Raw genomic sequence first — 24,557 nt, 5'->3', positions numbered from 1 at the left:
AATGGTTATTCATCAATAAAGATTAAGCACTGATTGATTTCTTAAGTTCTAACATTTTAATATTTAAAGGATGAAATTATGGTTTTCAAGTTAATTAATTTCTTAACAATAGTCAACAGGATAATTAAACTTTCAGACTTAAGATAAACATATTGATCTTGGATGTTTTCGTGAGAGAATATCTAATTACTATTGTTGGAAATTATATTGTAAACAAGTTCCATTAGCCAATTAGTTCTCGCCGAACATTTATCATTAGCTTACAATTAAAATTTCTCTTGGATGATGTTTGTTGATTTCTTTTCACAATCAGCTTAATTACCGCTTACTGGTTTTTCGGCTAAGTCTTTAAAATTCTCAAGAGTTAACAAATCAATGATCAGTCTTTAAAAGCATCTTGTAAGGAACAGTTAAAAGTTATTTCGTTTTCTAATTTGGTGCGATTTTCGTCTAATCAACAATTTAACATGGACCTAAACCCCACCAGGAAACCATTCAATATTTCTGGAAATTATAATTCAATAGTTTATATAGAAAACTGTCAACAAGTAGACCTGGTAAGTATTAATTATTTCTAATTAACTTTTCTACTACTTTCAAAACTATTTCATACAAATTTCCATGATTTCATTCACTCATAGCACTTGGAACGAGATGGAAACTTGGTAATGGCCAACAAGATGAAACCAAAGATTCCAACATCAGATCAGACTCCAAGTTCAAGATCGTCTAATTCACAATCAAATCGCAACCTGAATCCTAATACATTCAACTACTTGATCAGAAAAACTCAATCATGTCGAGAACCAGTTAACAAATGGTGATTACATGTACTAACATTTCCAATCCAACAAATTTCCATCGTACACTGCGAGAAACGGCAAAGAACTTCCAAGCCACAATTAAAATTTGTTCATATAAAAGAAAATTTTGTAAAACAGTAAAACAATTAAAAAAGATGAATTGATTTTCTTTAATCGCAATTTGACAAAAAAAATTTTCTTCTCCAAATGAAAACCGAAATTCGATATCGATACATCGATGTTGAGTATCGATATTCTATTTGAATCCGTGTTAAGTATCGATAGAAAAGCGAGTCCGTCATTTTTGGTTGAGATGAGAAAGGAATGAGAAAGAGAGAGATTTGTTTTTCTTAGTCATTTGTAATTTTATTTGTAACTATTTAATTAATTTATTTAATCATGTCTCTTGTGGAGATTAATTCATTCCAGAATCGGCCCATTTCAATGCCGACCATGTCACTTTCTCGATTGGTTGATTTTACGGTGCAACGTACATACCAAGAGCTTCTTATATTGACTGACCTGTAAGTACATTTTCTTTCCATTGGTTTTTTCTATTCTCTTTTCCTTTCTCCATCTTTTTTCTTTATTAATTGTGTGTAAACATTTTCAATTTATCTCTTTCTAAATAATGATTCTATTTTTTTATTCTTTTTTGTGTCTTGTTTCTCTGCATTTTATCTTCTTTTCTCTTGCCAGACTACCACAAAAGTCTGATATTGAAAGGAAAATAGAAATCATTAGCTTTGCCAACAGGACGAGACAGTTATTCATTCGGCTTTTGGCCCTTGTCAAATGGGCTGGAAGTGCTTCTAAAGTGGAAAAATGTTCGGTAATTGTTGTTTCTTTTTCTTCAAAACTGATGAGCATCCACTTGAAATGATCACGTTTTTATTTATTTGGTCAACATTTTCTCCATTCATTTCATCCTGTTCATGTTTTTTTCATGTGTCTTCTTCATTGTATTTAGACAATTGTGGCTTTCCTGGACAAACAAGCTATGTTTTACATAGATACAGCAGATATGCTTGCCAAAATGGCTCGAGAAAATCTAGTCCAAGCAAGGTATTATCAGTTTAATTAAGAATCTCTTTTGATCTTGGCTTCACAACATTTTCAATTTTCTATTTTGATCAGACTTCCTGCTCTCCAATTACCGGCTGCAGTTGAGGTTCTCACTCTTGGTTCTTACACCCGATTGCCCACATGTATTAGAGTAAGTTTTAAGCTTACCGTTATTATTATATCAAATTCAACTTTATTTTCATCTTGTCCATTTTCTATGTTTCCACAGGATCGAATAGTCCCACCTGATCCAATATCGCCAGCGGAAAAAAGAGCAACTCTCCAACGCCTAAATCAAATTATCCAACAAAGATTAGTTGTTTCCAATCTAAGTCCTCAGATGAAAAATTTCAAAATCGGTAAACATTGAATCTTAGCTTATTCATATCTATTTAAATGCCTTGTATTTTATTGACTCTTATTTCTGCTTTTTCTATTTCAGAACATGGTAGAGTTATTTTTCATGTTCACCATGAATTCGAAATGGCTTTAACTTTGATGGGAGATAATCCAAATTTACCCTGGAGAGTTTTATCTATTGATTTCTTAGTTGAAGACAAGGAAACCGGAGGTAAATAAATTTTACTAATCAGTGGAAAATATCAAAATACTAATGAAAAGTTTTTCTCTCCAAATCTTATTAGGTGGTAAAGATCTAGTTCATCCATTCCAAGTGCGATTCATTCTTGACGTGATTCAAGCTCGTCTCAACGATAACTCAAAATCCTTATTAGATCCATATATTGTACTTCGTAAGTATATTTTAGTTGTTTTTTTTTCTTTTAAATTGTTTAACATTTTGCTAATCTCTTCATCTCTACTCTTCACCCTAGACACGTTTTGTCTTAGCCTTCAACTGGAAGTTCTTCATGCTCAGGCATCCAGACTAAGCAGGGAAAGACTTGGAGAATTAGTTAAAGTAGATGAATATATTTTGGGACGAAAACTATGCATCTCTTACTGGAGAAATCAAGATGATAAAAATGACAAAAGCGAAACGAAATCTCCTTGTAAAATAATTATCGAAATTGACAATCAAGATCTGTCCAAACTTTTACAAGTTACTCATTTACCTGAGTTAGATTCAAGTACAACTCTTAGTAATGAACCTTTCAAGGTAACGTAGACCAATTTCTTTAATTAATTGTATTTGATATTCATAAACCTTTTCTTTTTTTTTACTACAGTTTACTCACTTATCTATTGAGAAACTTTTAATCAATACTTCACATGAAAGATCAAGGCAATATCTTAACTCTATCCAAGATCAAATTAAAAACAATCTACCAGGAGAATGTTCAATCAATGGATGTCCACCAGTTCTTAAATATTCATTTGTTCAAAACTCATCGGCTCACGAACAGATTGAGATTAGTGTTGACGCTTTTACCGGACAATTGTTGGCTGATATTCCAATGCTTGAAGACAATGAACTAAAAGAGGAATTAACAACAACCGTTAGAAAAGATTTATCTTCTTGGTCTTCTCTTCTCGATAAATTAAAAGTTGTCATTTATCGGGAAAGATTTAAAATATCAGCTGAAAGTCTAACAGTGGCCACTCACGATCAACTACTTTGGCATTCATCTGTTACCCATCCTCTTGTTACCGACACATCAGTAGCTAAACTTTACGTTCATCTTTGTCGTTATCCAAAGAACTACATGCTAATCACCTTTAAACCAAATAATCGCAATAAGGAGAAAGAAATTGATCTCCGTTACTATCTATTAACAATTGAATCGGTGCCTGTTGAAATTTGTGACGATCAAGGTTTACCTCCAACTGATCAAGATATTCCCAAAATTTGTTACAAATTAGTTTCATTTCTCGAAATGGATGTTCTTAGTGCTCTTGGTTCACCAAGAGCATCATTTGACTACTTTGCCTGCTCATCAGCATCCGGGAAAAGGAAACTAATTAGTGATGTTTATAATAATAGTTCGAAAAGATCACCTTCCAAAATATCCAATTTGTTTACTTCTGAATTTATGCATCTAATTAATTTCTGTGATGAGAAACTTTTCTTTGGAATTTTGTCCGCAGAACTTTTAAAACGAAATATTTGTCATCAAGTTAGATCTTGTGATAAATTCGGTTACATGCATTATATTGACATTACCCAATATCCACCCGATTCCATGGAACCTGCATCTCGACTTCGTTCAAATTTGATCAGTTGTAATGTACGTTTACAGTCTCGAGGAATATACAAACTATGGGTTGTATCATTAACCTTTCACAATAGTCCAGTTCTTAATTCAGCTCCACGAGATGATTCACAAAAGAGAGTTGTCTCTTTCTGTTACGATTTTTCCAGTGGATTTTATTCCCAGTTAGTACAAATGATCCAAGATCTTCACGCTGATTGGACAATCTGCTCAAAGGTTTACGATATCGTTGCCGAATTTATTGATCAAATGAATGTCACCAATTCACCTCCCATCTTTGAGATTAAAGCTTTCAACTATAAAAAGGTGACCTTATGTTATGGTCCAAACAAGGGATATGTTATCGCCATTATTTGGAAACCTTTTGAGAAAAGGTATCTCCTATCGTTCACTATCAACAGCGCTGCAACTTCAGCAAGTAATCCATCCGTTATCATTGCTGCTCAATTACAACATGAATTTAATCAAAACCGTTCAATTGCTTGGCTCTTGCAAACACTCAACTCAACCTATTCACCTCTATTGACCTTACAAAATCTTTCCAGTACTCCGCTTCTCGGTGTTGTCAACAGTCGACCTCATGTGCCTGTTCAAACATTTTGTATTGTCCCTCAAAAAAGTGACCACCTTAGATTGATCTATCGAAACACTTACTGTTTAGACGTTATCCTTAGTATGGATGGTTTTGTCTCCATACGAGATGGTGCTTATAGTTTGTTTGACAAAGCCAAAGTAATGGAAGAATTAAGTCCAATTCAAGGATTAAAAGCATTTCTCAATAAATTTGTCGATAAAAATGCAACTCAAATGCGAAGATTATCCCAAACTGAAGACGATAATCCACCTTCACCTATGACACAAATCGATCATGTTGAATCATATCTATTCCAACCAACTCATAACCAAGCTGCATCTCCGATGACAATAACATCAAACGCCGATCTATCAATGATGAACACTGTTACTGGAGTTCGTGGTATGCGACAAGCAATGACTCCCGGTTCATTGTCACACCCAAATACACCAGCATCTCCACATACCTCAATATTAAATCAAAATGCATATGCATCATCACCTAATCCATCATTTGCCCTCGCCTCACCTCCATCCCATGGATATCAAACAAATCAACAGGGAGCAGGTCAAATCGCTCCTTCACCCTCCATTCCCATGTCTCATCCTGAACAATCTCCTGGAAATATATTTGGTGTTAATTCACCAATGAATCCTCTTCATGCACCCTCACCATCATTTTTACCTATCGCAAGTCCATCGGCTCCCGGAACAAATATTCATTCACCTGCCTCTAATTATATGAATACCTCATCTCAAGGTCCCCATGATCATTCAGTTAACTCACCATTCCCTGGACCGGGAGGATCAAACATCTCAATGCCATCACCTGCATCTGTGCCATGGCCCAATAGCCCATCAATGCCTCGACCCTCACCTAGACCAATGAGCTCTGGTCCTAGTCCCGTAGGTGGAGGAGTAGGAGCAAGTCCACAAACACATGTATCCCCTAATTACCATAATATCCCTGGACACATTTCTATGTCAAATCGTTTCTTACCTCAACGGGCCTGGGCGGCTGCCAATCCAACCTTATTGACCCATCAAGGTTTTGATAATATGTGCCGTCCACACGCTGCCCTCGAGTCCCCTCAAGCTCAACATCATAATCCAGTTTACGCTTCATACTCACAATTGGAACGATTTTTAGGATGTGTTTTCATGAGAAAGACATTACAACGAGTACTTTCAGGGGAACAAGGAGTTAGTACTTTTCTTTAGCCTCTCGAGTTTTCATTTTCTATTCTTCAATTTACTAATCAATCAAAACTTACATCTTTTCCTTTTCTTTCTATCATAGTGGCAAGTAATTACTTCCAATCCAACTCCAGGAATAATTCAATTCAAAAACGATACTTTCCAATTCAAGATAGCCGTTCATCCAATCACAATGCAAGTAAGTGTATATGCAATCATACTTTTAAATCTCCATCTAGTTAATTTGGCCAATTTTAATACTTAATTGATTGTCTTGTCTCTTTTCAAAGTCTCTTCAAATCAACATCTTACCTTGTCCGGAACACGAAAACTCGTGGCTACCTGAAGAACTGGAAATTCTCAAGCGTTTCTTTGAAAGTCGCGTAAGTTTCACACCACTTAAAGTCTAAAAAGCAAACAATTTCATCTTTTCAATTGTTCTTACACATTTTCCAATCTTTAAACTGTGTTCATTTCTTTACAGGTTGTTTGTGCTCCATATAAACCGAATCCATTTATTTCCTATTCTCGTCTCTTAAATGCTCCACTTCGAGCATTAAAAGACTGCATTCAATTGATAAGACTTGAATTGGTAAGTTATATACATTTTGAATTCTTATTTATCATTAACAGACATTTAGTTGTTTAAATAGATAATTGTTTGTGTTAAATCATCAATTCTCACCTTTTTTCTCTCTCTCTTTTTTATTTCATGTTCTCATTCATTTTATGCTTAAATAACTATAAAAACAACAGTATCCTGATCCAAACCTTAAATGGACTCTGCAATGGACGTTAACAATACCGCCCGCTCAGCTTGGAGCTATTGGTAAACCTGGAATGTCGGCAATATTTGTGCTTAATAATACGAAAATACTTTTCTTTGTGAGTGAAGATAAAAAAGATTCTCTTTTCAAACTGAAATAATTGATGACACACTCGCCTGATTATTCAGCCATTTAATCTTATTCTCTTTTTTTCTCACCTTAATTTCTTTCTTTTCTTCATTAGTTGCAACTTACTCGCGTTATGCATAATCTCCCAATCGGTGTGGAACCTCAAACTCTGGTGATACCTTTCTTTTTCGATGGAGAACGTAATGTCCTACGAGTTGCTACCGATAGAAGTCAAGGAGCCTCTGCCAACACCGTTGCTCCAGTTCTCAATGTAATAAATGATATTTTGAATCGTTATGGTGAATATCATATGCAATCAGGTAATTTCAATTTCTCTACTCGACTCCTTTTCATGTACAGTTGATAAAATTTCACTAATTATTTTGTTTTTCTCTTCAACTAGGTGAATTTTCAATCTTCAATGCTATCCGTGAAGTTATGATTAACGATTTGGTATCACCAAATCAACCAACGATTTAAATGAACAACTAATCCTCTCTCTCAGTCCAATTTATATATAATTCAAATTCGGATCAAGTTTTTTTTTGTAAAATTTTCATAAATCGCCAACCCCTTTTCCCCTGAATGACTCTTGTCATAATTGTACGAATCTAATTATCGTCTTTTATCAATCACAAATATCAAATAATTTGGGAAACAATAATTTGCCTGATTGTAATTAACCTGTAAAACGGTTAATTACAATTGTTCAAAGATATCATTTTTTCATTATCATCGTTATCATCACCATCACACCATCTTCATCATTATGGTTAATTAATTAACACTAATCTTTGTAACTTTATCCTATCAAGATCATATGATAAATGTAAATATCTGAATAATAAACATAAAAATATAACAATTTAGCTAAATTGTTTTCTTAATTATCAGATTGTTGCAATAATAACAGTTAAATCCTGACATTTATGGCAAAAAACAAACTAAAATGTTGTTGATTGCGATTATGATAAACCTTAATCATTAATCCCTATTCACAATCAGCTGTTGAACAAGAACGAGGTTAACTGATTGTTAATCTAATAGTTGATGATTAACGATTGTGATGGTTGAATTGTGATTCTGGTTAACTGGTAAAAGGATCAATGATGTTGATTAACTGACATTAATCTGGTTTATCCTGTTAATTGTAACCGATTAAAAATAAGGAAAAAAAAATCTCCAACGTGTTCAAGTGTCAACAATTATATCAACATATTGATTATGATTAATAAATTGATGTTGATTTATTATTATCATTAAATAGAAACTGTTAATTTCTTGATGATTCCTCTTTCTCAATGTAAAGTGAAAATGAGAGACAATAAAAAAAAAGGATAATATAGTTAATTGTTGATCGTTACAATTAATCATCTTTTTTGATTGATTAGAATAAAAATTGTTTCCTTCATCTCAATTATTGGATACAATTAATTCAATTAATTCTGTTCCAGGTTTGAATTGTTGTTTAATTGTGTTGAAGATTAACTTTCATGATTGATTTTGGTTTTGTCTTCATTTCTGATTGAAATCCATTTCCTTAATTGATATCATTTAATTGATATGTTGGTTTGACTTTCGTAGTTGATTTTTTTGTGTCTACTGACCGGATATAGTAAAGATGAAAGATTAACGTTGATGATGATTATGATTGTGATGATGAAGATCAAGTGGATGTGATGGGAAGTTGATTGTTTAAAAATTGGAGAGAAAAAATTAGTTAATCATTTCTGTCTACCTTTTGTTTTCGATTTCAATTGTTGTTATATTGAAGGAGGAAAATTTTGTTTAGAGGTCGAGAGAAAGAGGAAAATGTAGGAAGTGGGATGTTGGATGGGAAGGAGAACGAGATCGAAATTGATCATCTCGATTATATCTTTTTTATTTAATCATCTTGGTCAGTTTAATGCTCTTCTTGGTCAGCGAGAACGATAAATGCTGGTTGGGGGATAGTTTCGGATGTTTGCTCTCGAGGTCCATTGGGCTGGGCTACGAAATGATGAGGGTACGAGTGGCTTGGTGATGGTTGATGATGTACAGATGAGATTTGTGAGGCCGAAGGTGAGGGTTGGGATGATGGAGATGAATGGGAAGAGGGTGAAGATGGAGATTGTTGATCTTCAGGACTGGCAACTGTAATTGGGATGAAACGGACTCCTTGTTGTTGGGAGGAAGCAGCGGCTTGTTTGGCGGCGATTATTTCTCGCCAGAGTTTCATCTTGTTTGGTGTAACCATTGGGGACGAGGATGGAGATGGGCCACTTGGAGGACGACTGATGATGAATGTTGGTCCATTTGATTTTGGTCCATCTGAGGCTGAATTGTCCATGTCATCGCCAGCGGATCCTGGGCCACCTTCACCATGGTGAATCTCAGCGTCGTATAAGAGGACGATATGATCTTGGTCTGAACCTGATGGATCTTGATCTGATGGAGACATTGGATGGACAAGAGCGGGTTGATGTTGGTAAGCAAATCCTGGTCCATGGTGTGGATGTGGGTGTGGGTGTGGTGGAGGGGCGACTACATGGTGAGGATGGGCAGCCATAGATCTCATGGTTACTGGAACTTGAACTGGTACATGGTAGGGAACGTCAACTGGAACCTCGATAACGGGTCTTGGGTGTGAATAGGCAGTTGACATTGATCGTTGTTGAACGGGATAATGGTAAATGGGACGTTGAGCTGGATAGTAAGCGGCACTTGGTGGAGGAGGAGGTGGTCCATATGAAACGGGAACTGGAACATGAACAGGGACAGCGTAGGCTGCTTGAGGAGCGGGTGAGTAAGATGGTCGCATGTAAGGAACGGAATAGGGAACGGATGGGTAGAAAGGTCCAACATGACTTCGAGCGTATGGTGATGAATGGTAACCAGGGTAGTTCGAAGATGAACTTGATTGTTCAGGGATTGGTGATCGACCATTTTCCCCAGAGTTAACGGGAACAGCGAGCATCACAAGAACGGGTTGGACATTTTGATTGTTTCCTGATTCTTTTCCTGAGGGTGATGTGTTTCTGTCATTTCCTCCTCGTCGTTGGATTACCATTGGTCCAAGAGGTGATCGATGGACTGAAGATAAAATTTGAGACGCTGAAGTTGGACCTTGTGGAGGTGGAGATGAAATGAAGGTTCGTTGGCTCATAGCGGGTAAACCACCGGGAAGTGATCGAGCTGAAGCAAGTGGATGTTGGTGAACATGATGGTGAGCATGATGAGCGGCAAAAGAGGGAAGTGAATTCTCTTGTTGTGGTCCCATGTGTTGACGGATCAACGATGAGGCTCGACCAGTGGGCATTGGTCGTCCATACATTGGTGGTGCTTGAGGTAAAGGTAATCGTCCTGGACCAACTAATCGTTCATCTCTCATTGTTGCAACGATAACGGGAACAGTTTCGTCATCCGATTCTTCATCTTTATCTTTGCCTTCAGCTCGAACGATCAAAGTGTTTGTCATGGCCTCACGAGCTTGAGCTTCCATTTGAGCTCGAGCAGCAGCAGCAATCAATCGGGACATCATGGCTGCAGCGGCATAACGAAGCATTGGATTGGGTCCAACTTCGGATAAAGGATTAATTGGATCACTTGAATCAGAATCAGAATTTGAGAAACTTGATCCAGATGAAATTGGAATTGTAAATTTACGCATTCGACTTGCCCATTTAGCGTTCACTTTATCCAATGAGTTTTTGGTTTCCTTGTCTTTTTCATTTTCCTTTGGTGCCGATGCTGTTGATGAACCATTTACAGAAGATGAGACGAGAGATGAAGATGATAAAGGTGAGCCTGAAGATTCAGATGAATCTTTATCAGAATCATTGGCATTCAAAGCTGAGAACAATGGATTTCCTTCTGATCCTGGGGCAGAACGTAAAGGAGCCGATAAATGAAGACCCATGAGTCTCTCAATGAAAACGATTCTTGGATTTCGATCACCGGTTTCACCCTTTTCTTCATCATCATTACCAGAAAGGGAAGAAGATGAATCAGATGAATCAGAATCTGAATCAGTAGATTTTGTTGAATTTTCTTCACCAACACTGGTAATTGTTGTCGAGGGTAAAACGGTTGACGTTTCCCTCGAAGACTCTTCAGCATTTGGTAAACCGGAAGATTCACCGGGAACACCAGAAACCGTGGCAGCGATTGTTAGTGAGGCAGCAACTCGACCATCGGCCTTATTAGCGGATGCAGATGATTCGTCAATTGGAAAAGCCATTCCGTATTTCGATTGCTATTTTTCCGATTCGATAATTTTATCAATAATAATAAAAAAAGAATAGAAGAAAAAATTATGAGAGAGAATAGAAAACATAAAGAACAAATCAAATCGGAAGATGAAAAAATGTTCAACATGATGATAAACATGATGGAGAAGATGAAGAATGAAAATAGTTGAACAAATAATGAACAGAACATTAAGTAAATCAAATCAATCAGAACAATCAAAAGTTGATTGTTTATCTTTAGAAAGGTGAGATTCAAGGAGAAGATGAAACATGTTGGAGAAAAAAAGTTCTAAAATTAAGAATCGAAATGAGAAGAGAAAAAATCAATTCGATTGATTGTTAACAATTAACAGAATTAAATTGGTACAAAATTAGAGACAAATTGTTAATCCGAGTGATTAAAGATTCACTATCAACTTTTTAATGGATTTTGATCACAATTCTTATTGATAATCAATCGATTGCTAATTAATTGACCTGGAAAATTGTTTTCTAATGTTATGGTTTCCCTAATTGTCCAACAATTAACCATTTTCGTAATCTAATTTACCTTGAGAATTAATCTTATCTAATTATCGTTTCTTGATTACCTTTTAACCTGTTTAATTTAATTGTACACCAGTTCATCTGATTGTGTTATTATTATGATTTATATGTGACAAAATGATTAACAGTGAAAATAATTAAATCTTTTGATGATTTAATTGTTACATCAACAGATACACACTATGTAGGTTACATAAATGTACCATGTTAATTGCTTGGAATCAAATTAAGTTAATCATCTACTCACTTGGGAATTTAAAGTTTTGTAACAAAAAGTTTCTTCCAACAATTAACTAATCAACCTAATAACTAAATAACCATCATAATGATTTATATTTAGTCGTAATCATCAGTATAATTTAACCTGACGGGTGGAAGTAAATTATTGATCTAATTATCTCTCAAAATCAATCTGATTCAGAATAGATTGTCAACTCAACCATAATATTAATTACTCTAATTAGACTTGTTGATTATAAAACATCTAATTAGAAATTAAAATCTACAATTAGATGAGATTTAAAGTCAATACAATGAAAAGAAAACGGAGAAAATAATTTCAACAATCAGCTGATTCTCCCTTTAATTTGCATAATCTTTTCTTAATCTATTTTTGATTATATCTTATTAACTTAATTCTCCTTTAATCCAGTTGTTAATCATCATCATTATCATTCACAATCGGAGTTGTTTTTTCATCTTCTTTCTGGTAACAATCTTGTTCCCAATAACCTGAATTGGTCTTATTTTTATTTTCTGGTTAATTGTTGGTGTTTACTCAAAATCCATTAATTTACAATTCAAGTTTACCTTGTAACCTTATTATTAGTTAACAGTTTAGTTGATTAAGTTGACTGGCAACAATTTAAAATTGCTGGACAAGTAATTGAAGAGCAAAAAACAGGAGCATCTCCAGTAATCAACGCCAAGAACAAAAAAGTACACAAATCGCAATTCAAAGTCTCACCAAATGATGATCAAAGTAATCAAGCTCTTTAAACTAATCACTATCATCATAATCATCCCAATTAACAGTATCAGAATCAACGAGAGAGAGAGAGAAGAGAGAGAGAGAGAGCAAAGGATCAAATGAATACAAGATTCAAGTGAAGAAACTGAATTTATATTATCGTTCCAATTTCATGTCAAGTTGAATTGTTGGTGTTTACAATTTGCAATAAGGTGAATCGAGACAATCAAGAAGATTAAGTTAATCGTAAAAAAATGAAAGAGGGAGAAGATTAAAGTTACAAGTATCATAACGAATTGAAGCCAACTACTGATTCATGAAGCTACGATAATGTAACAATTAACCTACGAACCTGTTGATCTTTGACTGTCTATTACTCTGATGATGGAAATGAATCTAATGATAATAATCTATCTGATTGTTGTTGACGGAAAATAACGGAAGTAACGCGACATAAGACGCAACAATTAACATGATCAAGAATGTTAACTAACAACAATCAACTAAATAGAGGGGAAAAAACAACAACAATCAACAAGCCAATAAGTGTAACTGGAGATTAAGTGATTCGCCTTATTTTTATCAACTAAAATCGGCTAATCAACTATTGGCTTGAATGAGAAGCTCTAATTGTTACGCAGATTTGATGGCGAAAGAGAATCTATTGATTGTAATCAACGATCATCAGGATAACAATTAAAAGGGGAAAAGTTTGTCATGATAATCATTAACTACGATGATTGACAATTAGTGAGAAAATGATATTAAAACTTACCGCAGCTTCATCTCGTTGAGCCAGAACCAGTGAAAGAACCGCAACTAAATTGTTGTTGATTTGAAGGAGAAACAAAAATCAAATTAAAAGATTTAAATTAACGACAAAATTAACTCATTAATATGATATCACAATTAAGATTCATTTGAATGAGTTTGTATTAGTTAACTGATTGTTGTTAAGGTTCAACAATAATAAAGTAAATTGTTTAGTCTCAGAAAGTTTTGTTTTTCTTAACGTTGATAACGAATGATAAACTAACGATAATTAAAAACAATCTACTAATTATTATAATCTATTACTATTTAACCTTAACAATTTAACCTTTTTCTTTCAACAATTAACTTGAACAATCAAACGTTCACAATTTATTCATAGTAAATATTATTCACATTGATAAGGTTATTAACTTTTAATTATTATCTTTTTAATTATCATCTTGGTCCGTTGATTGTTATTGTTTTTACAATCAAATCAAGTAATTTTCAATCAAATCTAATTAGCATCATCATCAACATGATTGTCTTTATCAAATTGACTTTATTTTTAATTGCTAATTGTTATAAGATTTGTTTCCTTGGTGAATTAACTTTTATTATTACTTTCGCTCTTTGATTATTATTATTCAATCTCATCAACCACGAATGAATTTAAATTGTTTTCATTAATTATTCAATTTTCTCAAACGTAAAAAAACATCAACAACAATTAAGAAAAGTTTATAGTCGTGAAAGAGAAAGTTAATCAGTTTAATTTGGTTAATTTTCGTTAATTGTAATCAAATTTGTCTTCTACTTACAGAAAAGGATCAAAGATGAAATCAAAGCCAAATACTTCATTGTTCTGGGAGGAGTTGATTCGTAGATTCTGTAATTAAAAAAAAAGAGCAATTAACGATCACAATTAGTTGATTGTCGTAATCATAATGATGTATTTTAATTTATGGTTATCTGTTTATCTGTTGGTTGATAATCATTTTAATTGTGATACAATTTTCACCCGAAAAAGTTGATCAACTTTTTTTACCATTGAAACTTTGATTAATTAGTTAGTTAATTGGAAAACTTTTTCCCAACAATCAGTAAATCAGTAATCAGAAAAAAAGTAAGAAAATTAAGAAGATGAATTAAGTTAATTGTCTTCTTGTTGAATCAACAAACAATGACACAATTAAATTAATTGTGTTCATATGATTAGAATTGAGGAAAAACTTTGATTCGTAAATAATTTGGAAAAAAAAGTTTGAGAAGATTTTAATTTCTCACTAATCAAGTTAATCAACATCTTCTTTGATAATGATTAACTTGGTAATTTAATTCTGTTAAATCTGTTTAATTTACTTTTCCTTATTTAATTAATTTTACTGCTAATCTAATGGATTAATTAAATAATCAACTCATCTTTTCATTGATTAACAATCAACGATAACGAAAGTGAATCAAGGTTAATTCAAAAGGTAAACAATAAGTTAATCTCATGAAAGTTTAACAACAATTAACTGGCGAACAGGTAATCAACATTAAATTGTTAATCAACGAAAAATAAAATAAGGAAAAAAAAGATTGTAACAATTAAAAGTACATCTTAATTGTAATCAGATGCAGAAATATTAACAATTGAAATTGTTAATCTTAATTTTTTTCTTATTCATCTGAGTTTCAATTTCAATTAACTTTCGTTGATAACAATTTAATGCTGCTGATTGTTATCATGATTGTAACAATTGGATTTTTTAATAATCATGATTATTATGATTAACAATCAAAAAAGTAATGACCGATTTAACCAATTTAGTTAAATTATAATGATGATCAACCAACAATCATGAGATTGTCCTTAATAACTTTTCATTCAATTCATTTTCAATTTACAGTTAATTGTTTACAATTAACGATCATAACTTTATGATAAAGTTTGATCAACTAAACAGTAAACAATTAACTCTATGGTGGTTATTGGTTGATTTAATCAAGCGAAAATGTCCAAACAATTAACTAACTTAGTTGAGTTTTCAGTTACAATCCAAATGATTTTTTTAACTTTTTTGGTTAATTTTTGATCCCAATTAAGATCTGATTGTTGATTGTCTTCATTTAAATCACCATTTCCATTAACGGGAGCACAATTAACGGTATCATTTTTATTTAATCCACTGGGCTTAATTGTTGATGATTTATTATCTTCTTGTTGTTTTAATTGTTTACAATCAGAATCTGATTTCTCAGACATTTTTAAGGTTGGGACTTCACTTGGTAGTTTAGTCATCCTTAAATTGTCATTGATTGTTGTTAACACTTCACAAATTTAAAAGACAAGAATATAACAACAACAAACAATCAAAACTTTAATTGTTGTCAATCAAATTAATGGAAAACAATTGAAAATTGAAATGGACAATTAATAGTCAAATATGATTAACGGATGATGATGACTGTTCACTTTGTACAGTCAACAGCATATAACATGAATATGGATCAATTTTTTGGGACATCATCTTCATCTCCCGTTCACTGATCTTCCCTATCATCCTAAACCATCATCATCATCATCATCATCATCTTGTCTCTTTCTATCTTCTCTGTCTACATTATCTTCATCTCTCTCTCACTTTTATCTTTCTCATATCTTGTTTCTCATTCATCCAACCCATTTACAGGTTAAACTATGATGATGACCTGATAGAAACTCATTCTCTCTCGAACTCCCAAATTTATCATCCTCATCATCATGTATTATCATCTTTCTCTCTCTCACTTTCTTTTACTTTATCATCCTCATCATCATCGTCATCATTTATTTTTCATTCGTACTGTTACTCGATTGTTGTAAACAAGTTTCTATACCTTGTCTGGACTGGGAAGGACTCACTTTTCATCATCTTCATCATCTTTCCTCTTTCTTTTGTCTCTTTCTCTTCTTTGTTACATATGATGATGACTCTCTCTCTCTCTCTCTCTCTCTCTCTTGGTTACTCCTTCATCATCTTCATTTATCATTATCATTTTTCCAGGTTAGAAATGAGTTAAATGGAAGATGAAACAGGAAAAGAATAAGAAAAAAAAATCTCTCATTCGTTTCTTCATCTTTTACCATCTTCAATTATCTTCTTTGTCATTGTTAATCACAATCAATTTAAATGATTATCATCAACAGTATCTTCATCACGTTGATCATTATCATCACTGATCAACTCAACATGATTAAACAAATTACCTGAACCCAATCAATGGTAAATGTTTGTTGACTGTAACCAGAAATGAGACCAGAAAAAAAACTTTCACTTTATTTTGGGACAAATTACCAGTTACCTTAAAATTGAACAATTAAGCTAATTGTCTTCTTTTTTTTCGAATCACCATTTTCACTGATCACAATTAAATCCAAATTATCACACTTATTGTCTCCACTGTTAATCAATAAATCATCATCATCACAAAGGTGAGTGTTTCATTAATCAAGGTAAAAGTTTTTAATAGAAAAAAAAAGTTTCGAATCAAAATTTCTTGATGAACACAATCAACTGAAAACAATTAAATTGAACGATTCAAAATTAGAACCATAAAAGTGAAAATAATCAACATCCCAATCAATTGTCTTCACAATTAAATCACTTGGTAAAAGTTAATTATGATCAGGGTAAAAACTAATTACTCCAATAAGAATACTTCATGAAACTGTTCATCACAATTAAGATTTTAATCAATTTAATCATGACGCCTTCGTCCTCCACCTACACCACCCACTAACCATAAATAATCAACTCCAATAATAAGACAACAATCACAATTAAATTAATGAGAGGTTTAATTTGTCTATTAATAGATTGCCTTTCTCACAATTAACTAATTCAGTTTTCTATTTGCTTCCTTCCTTAATCAACATCAATCACCAACATGGTTGATCACCAAAAAGGTAACTTTAATTTACAACAATTTAAATTGCTAACCACAAACTCTCACCGGTAAATCAATCACATACGGTTAATATTCAACAACAATTAACTAATTATAAAGATAAAAATGATAACAAATAACAAGTTTTAAAAGCTTGAATTTATCGAGGAAAAAAAAATCAATCAAACCAAGTTGATTAACTTTTACAATCAGAATCAAATTAAACTGTCATCTGAACTGAATCAAAGCACACGCCAAATCATATTCATTGTAAATAACAATCAAGAAAAAAATAATCTCAATTGAATTAAATTAAGAAACTCAACAATCAAACCACCAGAATTAAATTGTAATCAGTGAATGAATCAACAATCAAGAAACTTTTTTTTCGTTTCATCCTCATGATTATTATATTAAACTGATTACAGTTAAAAAGCATCAATTTTGTTACTATTTTTTTGACTAATTTTCATCTTCATCTTCATCTTCATCTTCATCCTCATCCTCATCCTCATCCTTATCTTCATCCTTCTCTTTCTTTATCATTCATCTTCTCTTTCTTTTCATCTTCACCATCAAATCCTTTTATATTGACTTACTGGTCCATACAAAAAACTATGTTGATGTCAACCTTTAGGTTAGTCAATTGGTTTGCTATTTTGGTTTCATCATGATGACGATCAGACTCAATTCAATATTGTTCATCCTCATCATCTCCATCATCCTTATCATCCTTACAATGCATTGTTACCAGATGATGACGATAATCAAAACGAGGACAAAATTTTGACGTAAAAAAAACGTCCTAACGTTATTGAAAGAAACCAATTCATTTGCATAAACGTTTAACTCTGTCATCTATTTGATCTGCTGGTGGACAATTAAATTTGATTGTTATCTAAATAATTGTGACTGAATGTGTTTATTTTTGAGTGTTGTTGATGCTTGATTCAATTGTCAGTTGATTGTATAAGATGATCAAACAATCAGATATATTTAAGGTAAACACTTTCAATCAGACACAATCAAGCTAAAATTAATCACCAATCCTGAATCGGATTATCTCATACATTTCATGTTGTTCTGATCTAATTGTTACAATTAAACATTTATAATCAGTTCAACTAATCCAATGGACTAAAATTTGAATATTTAAATATTTAAATTGCAAATGAAATGGTTAATTGAAATGAAAATCCAATCACAATCAAATGTCATGTTAACCAATACATAGAACCATAAATAAGGTTAACAATTAGTTGATTTAATTAGTGTACTCACCTTACGATATCGTAAATAACTGTTTTCGCAGTTCGATATGATTTAGATTCAGTTGATTGCGATTTAGCTGAATCAGTAATAGCACCTTTTTCACCTTTAATACCTGAAGATGGAGACAAATATAATCCAGAGACAATATAAACAATTAAGAAAAACAACAATTAGTTAATTGATGAACATGAAATTGAGAAAGGAAAAAGAGTAATCAACTAATTAACTAAGAATGTAAGAGAAAATAAAAATTGAAATCGAAAAATATTGAACATATATGATAATAGATTTTGATGTTTTCGATGAAGAAGATGTTTAATCAAAGTTAATTGTCGACTAATTAGTTAAACGCACCTTCACTTGTTAAAGGTCCGTGGGTTGGTGGTTGATTTCGAGCACAATCACAGGTAATATAAATATTGGACTGATTTTCTGTACACTGTTTACACGAACTCGAAGGCGACTGAGATTCCATCGGGAATCGATAAACTGATTTATAGTGAAAATTTTTTCTTCCCCGTTAAATATATAAGAAAAACTTTGATTCTGATTAGCGATTTGTTCAAGCTTTTTGGTGTCTGATGGTTGGTTGATGTGTCGACTATTGTCGCAGAGGGAGTTTTAAAAAGTACCTAAAAACCAGTGCCAACGCCAAGTCAAGAATCAGAAAGTTGTTTAATGAGTGTAACTAAATTAAAATTGTTTTAATAATAATAATAAATTGATCAACATGGTAACACTTAGTTGGAATCGTAAGGAACCAGAACAGAAAGAAACAAATGAAAAAAATTCAATCTCCACCTTAACCAATCTTTTCATTCATCCTCCTTGAGCCAACACACAAACACCACCACCTCCACCTCCATCCCCCTCCCTCCTCATCTTCTTCTTATCTTCATCATCTTCATCATTCTCATCATCATTTTCAAACAATTAGCGCCTCCTGTTGATTAGAAACTCACGCTGAGAAATTGAAACGTTCGGTTCGTTGGAACGAAATATTATTTTCGTCCCGAAAAAGTTTCTTTTGTTTTGCGATTCTCTCTCTCTCTCTCTCTCTCTCTCTCTCTCTCTCTCTCTCTCTACTGTCTCTTGATTTCGAATAAACTATAAAAAAATTGTTCTTTTTTATCGAATTGTATATTAGAACTGTTTAATTTGATACGATTTTTTTTCTTTTTTTTCTTTTTTACTTGTTCTAATTGTTTACTTATGTAATTTGATTCAAAGTTTTTTCTTTAATTGTTCATCTTCATTTCTAAATCATCTAATTATATCTTTTGAAAGTTTTTAATTCTCTTATTCAAATCAAGTACAAATCAACTAATTATCCTATTAATTAACAACGATTTTAATAGGAGTTAGTTTTTTTATTACTACAATTTAATCAACGAAATTGTTGTAATCTGATTGTTAGTTTAATGTTTTGAGACAAAGTTTTCAGTAAATGTTTTATTAATACATCAAGTTGGATTGTTGTAATTTGAATTAATTTTTGTCACTGTTGTGATTAAATTATCAGGATTAGAATCTAAATTGTTTGATAATGAAGATGAAAAAAAGTTTCTTTATTAAGATGATAATTAGCCAGTTCGATCAACGAACTGTAAACGATCAGAACTTTTCAGTTTTCGATTGCTTTTTTTCCTCTTCTTCATGTTCGAGATTATCATTTTTTCGTCTATTATATTAATACAAATCATTTAATTTCTTAAATTTAGTTCTAATTGTTGAATATCATGTTTTTCAAATACGAATTTTGTTTGAATTAATAGTTACAATTAAGACCAATCAGTGACGGGAAAAAGTTTAGCCAAAAGTTTTTTGATCTTAGAGTTAATTGCTGAGTACAATCAATAAGTTATAAATGAACAATCAACTTAGAAAAATAATTAATTGTTTCGATTAAACATCCAAACCAATTTTAATTGTGATTAAATCAATCAATTAACCAGACAAACGCTTGAAAATTTGATTGTTGGTTAATTAATTATGGTTATTTTGATCGATAGCTTATTGATGATTTCTAATTGTTATTTGTCTGATTAATTCAATTGACTCTTATGGTTTTCTTAATTGCTGTAAATACCAACAAGATGTTAACAATCAACATTGTTTTTCAATCAACTAATCAGTTGGTTATACTGATTGTGTTAATCAATTCAACTCATTGGATCAACAATTAGCCACTAATTATCAATTATTTAAAAGTGTTTAGGTTAATGATCTATCGAGAAAAAGTTAATTGTTGGTTGAGTTAATTGTTTTCCCTACAAATTCATTAAATAAGGGAGATTCAAGTAACCACAATTTGTTAATCACTTCCTAGTTAATTAAATTGGCAATGATAGAGTTGATTGTAGACCAAAAAACGAAACTTTTGGCGACAATTTGTACAATTAAATTAAATTTTTTTCTCCTAAATTGCTGATGAACCTTAATTCACAACTGATTGTTACAGCCAACAATCAACACCAACCACAATAATGAATTAACAATTAATCATGAAAAACATTGATTGTTGATCACATTGAATTAATTTATTGTGAAACTTATGCAATTTTGTTTATAATTAGCTAATTGTCAACTGTAAATCATTTGATTGTTTGAAAGTGAAAACTAATTGTTGTTGGAAAGTTTTAATCATCGACTGTGTGTTTATTGATTGAGGTCAAGTAATCATGATGATGATGATCAAATATTTGATCGTCACAATTAATAAATTAAACAATGATTATCCTCAGCTAACAATCAATATTTAACACGGAAATGTAATCAGTCAATTGTTATCATCATCACCACAATATTTAATTGTGATTGTTTAATTGTTAATTCATTTATTGTCAATTGAGAAAAATTATTTTCCAGGTAATAAGTTTTTCTTGGTCACAATTAACTAAATTTTTAATCATAAAAAAAAGGTCACTATTAATTGTTGATTGTTAATAAGTTAGCAAACAATTTACATGTTTAGTCAATGGCAATTGACAATTATTTTAATCATAATCAGTTGACAACAATTAGTTTTGATTGTAACAAATTTTCAAGAGAATAAAGAAAAATAAATCTCCGTTTAAATTGTAACAATTTAATTTAATTCCAGTTCCGATTAAGTGTTTAATTGAAGGTTAACCAGTTTGTTAACCACTCGATTATCATGATTAGCTAAATTGTTATGATCACAATTGGAAATGTCGATGAACTTTAATTGTGAACTTTTTTTTTTCATTCAATTGATTATTTATCTTTTCACTTTCATTTCTTAATTGTTAATCATGATTATGGTTGATGATGATTATTCAAGCAACTGAATTGTGATTGTTAATCATGTTAATCATAATTAAATTGAGATTCAATTGTAACAATAAGTGATTGCATGTGAAAGTAACAGTTAATTGAAAATTAATTTTCCTTAAAAAAAGTAAATCATGATTAGTTAATTGTTGTACACTTTCACTCATCACAATTAACCCTCAGTTCAATCAGTTGTTGCTAAAATTAGTTAATCATTGTTGATTAATTTAAAGAAATTAAATAAACTCCAATTTGATCAAATGAATATTTTAAACTAAATTAACTTTTCAATGAGAGTTAATTGTTATCAATGATACACAATTAGTAGTAGTAGTATTTTGATTGTTTACAATTAAATCATCAATTTGATTAAATGATTATAAACATTATGATTGGTTGAAAGTTTGTTTAACTTGATTATGATTATTACGAGAAAATTAAATTGCCAGTTAATTGTTATTAAAACTCAACAGTTTATATTTAATATTTTTGATTACAAGTCAATTTAACTGTTAACTGTTAACAATTAGCCACAATTGAACCGGACAATTTAGATCAGTAGCTTTAATTATTAACTATTTTTGTTTGTTATTAATAAATTGTTATAACAATTTATATAAATTCAATTGTGTCCAATTGCTTCACCAACAATTAACTGAACGTGTTCTGGTCATCAACATTTTGATCAATTTAAATTGTGAACAATTTAAAATTGTTATGCTAATATGATTAACAAGATTTAAACAATTAAGTCAATTGCTGGTTGTTCAAATTCACAAAATTAAATCATTCAGATTTGATCAATTATAACAAGACAATCAGTTAATTGTATATATATATAAATTGTCATCTTAAACCGTAATTAACTTTACAAATGATCACAATTAAAACTGATCGTAGAGGATTTAAATTGTTGTAATCAATTTCTGGTGATTATCAGAATCAGTTAATTGATAACTAATCAAGCTTACCAAGTAATCATCAAGTTGATTGTCTATAATTAATTGTCATTTGGATACAATAATCAAATTGTAATGATGATTTATTTTCATTTCACTTTTCAGATTTGATTGTTAAATTGAAAGTAAATTAACCAATTCAATTGGTTAACGAATTAATCAGTTAACACTTAATTTAATTATCATCCTCACCTACGCACCCACATGAATGTATATTGGTTTTAAATTGTAAATCAAATTGTCACGAAACTAATCAATCATCATAATTGTAATTACGAGTTAAGGTAAATTTAATAATCTCCCGTTCAACAATTAACAGTAGATTATGATAATTACAATTATCAAATTGAGATTTAAATATAAACCGAGAATTATTTTTAGTTAATATTCATAGAGTGATACCGGTTAATTGTTGTAACAATTAACAGTTACTCAGAAAATTATGAAACACAATTAACTAGATCTTGGTGAGAATTGGTAACAATTAACCAAATCTGTTGGTGTTTAATTGTCCAGAGTTGATCACAATTAAGTTTATTCAATGACCGTTTGAATGAGTTATAATAACTGTTAGATTGGCGGAAGTTAATTACAATTAATTAATTGTCTATTTAAAAGGTCACTGGTAATGATTATCGTTAAATTGTTGATTATAATAGTTGCCCAACCAAACAATTAAAATTGACAACAATAAGTGATTAAATGAGAAAATTGCAATTCAAATTAATTCAATTCTTAATCAAGAGCAATATTTATGAAATAATGTTGAGTGACAATCAACAAATTTCATCAATTGATTGTGAAAAATTAATATTAAATGAAATTGAATTAAATTTGATTACGTAAACTCAGCGTGAGTAAAAAGTTTGGTCAAACAATTTACTAATTGTTACTATTGAATCAATGAGTTTCAAATTAGATGATCAAACTGTTACTTGATAATTAAATAGACGGGGGAGAGATTAGTAAATTTAATCATGATTAACTTGATTGTTATCAGGAAGTTATCAAACAATTGTTTATTATCAACCGGATTTAATTTAATTGGTTAGTAAATCGTTTTGTTTTTTAATTTATCTAATTGTAATTAAAATCATAATTACCTCTGATTTATTATAACTAATATCAACTAACTGATTCTGTTTAATTGTGAATTGAATTAAACAATCAAATTGACGATGATTTGATTGTTGGTTGATTGCGTGAGTTTTAATTCAGTTACTTTAATTTGATTGTGTACGAAAAAAAAAATTTACTCCCAAATAATATTGAAAATTTTTCCCCGAGTGAAAAAAAGTTAAATAAAATTAACCAGAAAACAAATTGACACTCACACAATTTACTAATTATGAACAGTATTATTATCAACCATTATCATTAATTGTAATGATCAGTTGATTGCTGACACAGCAATCAACAATTACTACAGTGGTTAAAGTAGGCCAATGATCCTGATAGAGTTAATTAGATGAATAAGAAATTTGTGATTAATATAATTCAACGTTAATTGTTGGCAAAATTTTCATCGTTATTCAACAATTAACTTCCGGATTTCATCACAAATATTAATTGTGATCACTAGTGAATTTATTTCCAGAATCATAATTTATAAATATAAATTTAGTAATCAAAGCGAAAAGATCAAAGTTAATTGTTACCACAAATGTATTAAGTGATATTCAAAAAGTGACAACAATTAACTAATCATTGAATAAATTAACAATAGTAACAAACTACTGGTTTTTAAAATCGGTGTTGATTTAATCATCATGATTAAGTGTCTCCTTAATGATGATTATATAACAATCTAATTTGTTTCTTGATTGTTTAAATCATTTTACTGTTAATTATTAATTCAAACAATCAGCTAACGATTAAAAGTAGAGACTAAAAAAAGCGACAACAATTAAAGTT

General features: G+C 31.2%; 2 protein-coding genes across 4 annotated transcripts; one reads left to right on the top strand and one right to left on the bottom strand.

The window, feature by feature from the left end:
* The first annotated feature begins 1,101 nt into the window (after positions 1 to 1,101).
* On the top strand, positions 1,102 to 7,574 carry LOC128385948 (mediator of RNA polymerase II transcription subunit 14-like). Its single transcript, XM_053344883.1, has 15 exons — positions 1,102 to 1,327; positions 1,503 to 1,635; positions 1,774 to 1,868; positions 1,941 to 2,019; positions 2,098 to 2,227; positions 2,311 to 2,439; positions 2,513 to 2,620; positions 2,702 to 2,985; positions 3,056 to 5,815; positions 5,913 to 6,008; positions 6,100 to 6,192; positions 6,294 to 6,401; positions 6,566 to 6,694; positions 6,821 to 7,025; positions 7,109 to 7,574. The coding sequence occupies exons 1-15, from the start codon at positions 1,203 to 1,205 to the stop codon at positions 7,183 to 7,185; spliced, it is 4,551 nt and encodes a 1,516-aa protein (XP_053200858.1). The 5' UTR covers positions 1,102 to 1,202; the 3' UTR covers positions 7,186 to 7,574.
* A 321-nt stretch (positions 7,575 to 7,895) lies between these two features.
* LOC128385949 (atrophin-1-like) lies at positions 7,896 to 19,174 on the bottom strand. 3 transcript variants are annotated; one of them, XM_053344887.1, is made up of 5 exons: positions 18,745 to 19,174; positions 18,400 to 18,493; positions 14,025 to 14,092; positions 13,226 to 13,269; positions 7,896 to 10,939 (listed from the first exon to the last, which is right to left on the bottom strand). In XM_053344887.1, the coding sequence occupies exons 1-5, from the start codon at positions 18,863 to 18,865 to the stop codon at positions 8,609 to 8,611; spliced, it is 2,658 nt and encodes an 885-aa protein (XP_053200862.1). In that variant the 5' UTR covers positions 18,866 to 19,174; the 3' UTR covers positions 7,896 to 8,608. The 3 variants fall into 3 exon arrangements, with proteins under 3 accessions (XP_053200862.1, XP_053200861.1, XP_053200860.1); XM_053344886.1 differs by having other exon boundaries at positions 18,400 to 18,502; positions 18,745 to 19,173; XM_053344885.1 differs by lacking the exons at positions 18,400 to 18,493; positions 18,745 to 19,174 and adding an exon at positions 15,225 to 15,713.
* Positions 19,175 to 24,557: the final 5,383 nt, after the last annotated feature.

The sequence above is a fragment of the Panonychus citri genome, unplaced genomic scaffold (genome assembly GCF_014898815.1).
Source record: "Panonychus citri isolate SS breed McGregor unplaced genomic scaffold, ASM1489881v1 Contig00063, whole genome shotgun sequence".
In the NCBI taxonomy this organism is placed as follows: Eukaryota; Metazoa; Arthropoda; class Arachnida; order Trombidiformes; family Tetranychidae; genus Panonychus; species Panonychus citri.
The sequence above is the reverse complement of the archived record's forward strand: the minus strand, read 5'-3'. Positions and strand labels throughout refer to the sequence as shown.

Bases quoted from the DNA above. Each gene is read 5' to 3' on its own strand.
- LOC128385948 (XM_053344883.1), top strand. From the start codon at position 1,203: ATGTCTCTTGTGGAGATTAATTCATTCCAGAATCGGCCCATTTCAATG. The intron at 2,621-2,701 runs GTAAGTATATTT...TCTTCACCCTAG, and splicing joins AGATCCATATATTGTACTTC to ACACGTTTTGTCTTAGCCTT. The intron at 6,193-6,293 runs GTAAGTTTCACA...ATTTCTTTACAG, and splicing joins AGCGTTTCTTTGAAAGTCGC to GTTGTTTGTGCTCCATATAA.
- LOC128385949 (XM_053344885.1), bottom strand. From the start codon at position 15,490: ATGACTAAACTACCAAGTGAAGTCCCAACCTTAAAAATGTCTGAGAAA. The intron at 14,093-15,224 runs GTTAGTTAATTG...TTTTAATTACAG, and splicing joins GTAACTGAAAACTCAACTAA to AATCTACGAATCAACTCCTC. The intron at 13,270-14,024 runs GTAAGTAGAAGA...ACAACAATTTAG, and splicing joins TTCATCTTTGATCCTTTTCT to TTGCGGTTCTTTCACTGGTT.